Source organism: Scardinius erythrophthalmus (assembly GCF_964197995.2).
Source record: "Scardinius erythrophthalmus genome assembly, chromosome: 14".
Lineage (NCBI taxonomy): Eukaryota > Metazoa > Chordata > Actinopteri > Cypriniformes > Leuciscidae > Scardinius > Scardinius erythrophthalmus.
Window position 1 is genome coordinate 13,915,905 of NC_138234.1, and position 6,344 is coordinate 13,922,248.

Genomic DNA, 6,344 nt, shown 5'->3' on the forward strand with positions numbered 1-6,344 from the left:
TCTTTCCGCTTTATCATCACCCAGGACCTCAAGTGGGCACTGAACATTAACTCTCTGATCAACAAAGCTCATCAGCGGATGTACTTCTTGCGGCAGTTGAAGAAGTTTCACCTGCCGAAGACAACAATGGTGCACTTCTAGACTTCCATCATCAAATCCATACTCACCTCCTCCCTCACCATCTGGTACGCTGCCAAAGATAAAAGTAGACTGAACCGTGTCATTCGCTCTGCTGAGAAGGTCAAGCCTGAGAAGGCTGCAATTTGCCATCTCTTTAGGACCCGTACAATTCCTGGATTCTAAAGCAGGCAGTGAAGATTTTGGCTGATCTCTCTCACCCTGGACACAAACTTGAGGCACTCCCTTCAGACAGGAGACTGCGGTCCATCAAGACTAAAACCTCACGCCACAAAAACAGTTTCTTTACATAGCCAAATGGCCTCATCAGCAATTCCTTGTACGTGTTGTTGTACTTTACAATAAAAGCTGATTCTGAAGAAGATGTCCACTAGCTCTCAACGCTCACTTCGCCTGCAGCGTCAAGTCTTCTGAGGTATTATAGTTCAATCCCTTTCGTGTATATATTTTCATGCACCTTCATAATGCGATTATAATTTAATTTTGGCAATATTGCGAATAAGCTTTTCCTCATGTAAACGCAAAACTTTTATATTCCATTACACTCCTAAGCAATCATAAACGCTGTTTGTGTGTGTGTGTGTGTGTGTGTGTGTGTGTGTGTGTGTGTTTGTAATTAACATGCATGTAAACACTTAAAGAGAGAGAACCGGATAAAATGCTTTAGTTTTCTTCCTGTTATATTTTTTAAATGTATACCAAAAGTATAACAGAAAGAAAATAAAAGCGTTCGATCTGTTTTCTCATTTTCTCTTTCTCTCTTCATTATCCCCTCATTAAGCTGTGCTCTTCACACTCCAGACCAGTGGGTGGCGGAACGGCACTCTTTAAGTTGGTTTCACAAAGCGTCAAAAACTGAAGAAGAGGAGACGCGCTCTGAACAACAGCTGATTCAAAACAAAAGATTTGAACCTTCACGAAACAGTTTTTAAACGATCACTATTTACAAGTGTAGAAATGCATTCAGACCAGCAGGAAGAACAGATACCTGTAAAAATGGAGCTTATTGAAGATTACAGTGAGAACAGGAGTGATCCTGATCAAGATCTCCTCAGAGTGAAGCTTGAAGAGACTGAAGAACAGATAGGTTGGTGATTATTCTTAATTCTTCATTAATGATGCTGTGAAACAAAAAGTTAATACATCTTTAGCAGTTCTTTAATGGTAAGCCAGTCAACATCCATTCGTCATACAGGTATACATTCTGACATAAATGTGTGTGAAAAATCCCTAAACAAAAAAAATGTGACGTTGAACATTATGTTTTACAACAACATAAGGTTGTTTAAATAGCCTAACAGATTTTGTGAGAACAGCTTTGAACTATTCAATGAATGTCTTTCTACAATGCAATATGGCACACATAACAAAACAACATAGCAAACCATTTCTGTTAAAAGCATGATTTTTTCAGTCTTTGAACTCAAACTTTTACTTGTATGGCGTTAATAAGTGTTTAGGCCCGTTCACAACAAGAATGCTAGGCCTAACTAATATTGTAACGACTGAGACAATCATTTAACAATTTTTTTTTTATAAAAAAACACGCCCCCTTTCCTCGGATTTTGCCGCTCGGAAGTTTGGACAACCGTGAGGAACTCGAGCAAGAATTCCGATACGGAATCCAAGATGGCTGCGCCCTGTGTGATTTGTTTTCATTGTTTGTGTACCGCTTTGGTTGTTGACGTTGTTTAAATTTTAATCACTCGTCGTATTACTGCAATACCTTACTGCGTCCGTATCACTGCCTGTGGGTATAAGAATATGTCTTGTTGTGAGTGCAATATTGAATGAAGCCTTGTTTCAAACAGGTGTTACTAACGTGGATAGCGTTGCTAACAGAAGGTAAACTAGTTACTAGAGCCGCGTTTCCACCGCAGGAACTTTCCCCAGGAACTAGGAACTTTGGGCTGGTACTCGATGTGTTTACACCGCAGGAACCAGGGTCTAAATCAGGGGTGTCAAACCGGTTCCACGGAGGGCCTAGTGTATGCAGGTTTTTGGTCTTTCCCTTCAATTAGTGCCCAATTAAGACCTAGACTACCAGGTGAGGGGAGATCTTAGCCAATTAGTGACCTACTCAATCAGTTTGGTTCAAGGTAAAAGAGAAAACCTGCATACACTAGGCCCTCCGTGGAACCGGTTTGACACCCCTGGTCTAAATGAAGTTCCGGGTAAATATTTCCCCCTCCGATAGTCCCTGCTCGTGAGGTAGTACTTTTTCAAAGTTCAGGAACTTTCAGGGGTGGGACTTGTGCGCTGCACAAGCTGATTGGTTGTGTTCACGCCGCATTTTGGTTGGATGACTCCACGCAGCATTTTCTTTATTTTAACCTCCCTTTTAAAAAGTGGCTTCATGCAGTAAAGTTGTCTGTCTGCAAATATGGAATTTAATAAAAAAAAAACTGGGGGACTGGCGACGAGTTTCAGGCTTTATTATTTGGGTATTTGTGGAAGAGGAAACTTTCTGCGCGTTCGTCACAGCCATCTCACGGCCAATGTCCGCAATAGCTGATAACATACAATTTTATATCTAACGTTAGCATTACGAGCTCTGAACACGCTTTATCAGTGCTCGTCTCTTTTCTGCCACAGCTTTTAATATTAAGTCATTATGTTTAGCTACACATTGTCATCTATTGCAAGGCAAACCATGTTACAAATTTACTATAACAGGATTGAAATAGCGCATTGAGGTTGGTAACAAACAACTATTTACAAGACTTTCACTATTTATGATTGATAGACGGGGTTCAGGCTTTTTTTAAGCGTATTTGCGCAAAAGGAAATTTTTGCGCGTTCGTCCCAGTCATCTCACAATATACCACCTTGTCATATTTTATACGCATACGAGCTTTCTGAACACGCTTTAGTATCAGTGCTCGTCTATTTTGTTATGTTAATTACCTCGTTAGTAAACCAATAACTGCAGCACAGTTTGAATCTCCTCCATACTTATAAATGTGGCGCTCAAAACTGTTTACTGTCCGTCGCAGACTGGGAGGAGCAGTTGCGCGCAGTTTACCTTCCCGGTACTTTAGACTGCGGTGTAAACGCAGAAAGCAACCGGTCTGGGGCAAAAAAGGTTCCTGGGAAAAAAGTTCCTGGGACAAATTGTTCCGGGTAATTTCGGTGGAAAAGCGGCTTAGGTGAAGCACATAGTGCTATTTTGGAGCGCCTGATGGTACTCGGCCAGTGCTCAACGGCTTTCTGGGTGGCGTCCATGTTTTTCTCCGACTCGGACGCGCAAACACATAGATATAAACACTAGATGTCGCCTTGGGGTTCTAAACATGCGCCCTGTTTCTTTGAACAGGGGTCTTGCCATATGAAGTAGCTAGGTAACGCTGCTATCTCCGCCTATACTTCGATTTTATGGATGATACCGGACTTTTGTGCTGCGTATGGATGTTCACACGAACGAAATCTAAACCAGACAGCATGGGATTACATTTACTCTGTGGATGGTAGTAGTCAAGTTGTTTTTTTATAAGTTCAGTGTACATTTCTCTGCTTGGAGGAAGAAAATGAACTGTGATTCTCGCACAGCTAATGAACTGTGAATATTCTTTAGATATTATTTGAAATAACTCTTGTGTTTAAAATGTACAATATGCAGGAGTTGATCCTCAATACCCATTTTTGGCTGCATGTGCTGTGTTGTTCCTAACTTTTGATTTTTTACCGATTGTACTCAAACCTTTTAATAAAAAAAAAAAAAAAAAAAAAAAAACCTGTAAGTACAGTCCTAATAGTATGCTGGTCCTCTCCCTGTCAATCTTCAAACAGTACATCCATGATTATTATACATAGAATTCCGCAAATCTTATTTATGTGTGCGTTTTGCACAAGGACAGTGGGCTCAAGGGCTTGTTTCTTTTCCTTGCAAACTGGGGATGGAGGTGTGGAAGGAGTCGAAGGACACTGAAATTTGTGAAAATGTCAACTGTTTAAAGCCTTTCTTTAAAGTGAATTTCGTTTTGTATAAATTGTATCTTAATTTTAATAAATTTTATTCATCAACAAATTGCTTGTTAATATAATCATGGAGGCGTCCGCGCGGTAACTTACTTATTGCACGTTAACTGGAGCGCATCTCATCCTAACTTAACGAAACTCAGCCTATGCCTCACACCGACATGAGAAATACATCAAATACACAAAGCTTAAATAGTCTTTAAACGAAATAATTTAAAACGAAAGAAAAAAGCTAGGCTACTCTCTGATTATGTAATCCATTATGTGCATTTCTCTCTCTAGGCGCGTTCACTACGGAGATGGCGATCGTCAACTTCATCTCTGCAGCCGAGTCGACACTGTCAGAAGTTTATTAATAAAAATCAATGCACGCGTCACCGGATTTACAAATGCACTTCTTGCTTGTTGCACGCACACATATTATGTCGAAATAACGAGATATTATGTTGAAATAACATTTTTCTTAATAAAACATCTTTTAGAATATTTGATTGAATGCTGAATGTTGCGCTTATTCAATTTAATAAAATTAAAAATTTAATTGTGATCATTAAAATAATTGAATATTAAATATTTAGTGGCCAAGTTTTGCTCATTTATATATGTATTATATAGCAATAGTTTATTCTAAGTTTACTCAAGTGGAAGAATGTGACTAATAAACGTAGGCCTACTAGCACTATGCATTATATTTTGAAAAAGAAGTAATTATCTTAATATCAAAACCTTAAATTTCCTCTGGACTCAATGATAAATACATGACTGACCGTTGGAACGAACCATAAAAACTAGAAAATCGCATTTCATGACGATTTATGGTGATTTTATTTCCGTTAGACCTTTGCCTACATTGACGCTGATGCATTAAAGAGGAGGGGCTCCCCTGTTCCAAGATGGCGGCTCTATTGACGCATTCGTTCCAATGAACTGCCGTATACAAGGCGACATCTAGGCTGCGTTCCAAACCGCATACTCAATGAGTAGGTAGGCTACTTAATTTCAATGAGTACTTACTTAACGAGCGCTAAAAGAGTAGGTACTTTATAGCCAAATCTCGTTGAGTATGAATGCGAAACGGACATCTGCCACGTTGACGTTATCATGTGACCTACGACGCGTTATCACACGCGCAACAACTTAAAAGATTCGAACGGACACGTTTAATTCATCTATCCGTAAATCTTGATATTGATTAAACTTGCTCATTTTGTGGTCTTTTTGAATAAACTGCTGCCCATTTATTTTGTGAATACATTTAGGGTTGATTTAAGTAATTTTATTTAACCCTACTAATGTGAACTACCGTTTTATCCTTAACGATGTTATTTATTTTTATTACGAAATCCCAAAATTGTCATCTCTTGAATATGTTGTTAATTTTTTATATCCAAATATTTTCATCCACAAGCAAAAGTGGCTAACTGCTTTATTTTTTCCTCTTTTTCTTGTTGAATTTAACTGTCGTTTCATCTATCAGGCCTATAAATAACAAAAAATGTTTTTTTTAAATGTATTATAATGAATTATTTAAGAAAATGTATATTAAGATATTCAACCTTGTAGGTTCTTTTTTCCTGTGTAAAAAATCTCATATTATGTATGCAAACCCATTATATATTTATATATATATATATATTTTATGGGTTTGCATACATAATGAGATTTTTTACAGATCTCATAACATCAGTAACTCGACAGCCCTACCTAGAACGGGTTTCCTCAGCGTTTGTAATGTCTGCACAAAGGGCAGCTGTGCGAAGATTTGCCTTTGGAGGAAAACTGTTGATTTTATACTCGAAAAATTTAAGTATCATTAATATTAAAAAATAATATTACCTCAGAATGAATTGCATTTCTATCCCACCCCAAAACATACAATAATAACAACGATAAATGCTGACCAATACTTAATTATATGACTTTTTACTGAAAATTATATAATTCAATAAAACAAACAAATTGTAATGTATGTCATATGACATAGCTATGCATGATTGAATACACTCTAAATGTGTATATAATGAACATATCTACATTTTCTTTCAAACAATTAAATAAAACAATTAAATAATTATATTTTATTTACTGACAACAATGAGAAATATTAATAAATTAGTAAAAGAATGAATGAAAGTCACCATCACATAATAAACAAATGCATAAGTCAACACATGAAACAAAGCTTTATTCAAACTACAATCATGTATGTAGACTACAGGCACTGAACC

The 6,344-nt window shown here is 37.4% G+C and overlaps 1 protein-coding gene across 1 annotated transcript in view; it reads left to right on the forward strand.

Moving 5' to 3' along the window:
• Positions 1-995: 995 nt before the first annotated feature.
• Positions 996-6,344, forward strand: part of LOC308701903 (uncharacterized protein) — a 32,527-nt gene continuing 27,178 nt past the window's right edge. Inside the window, exon 1 of the mRNA XM_081384376.1 lies at positions 996-1,225. Within this exon, the coding sequence (XP_081240502.1) occupies positions 1,096-1,225 (130 nt within the window). The 5' untranslated portion in view covers positions 996-1,095. The remainder of the gene's footprint in view (positions 1,226-6,344) is intronic.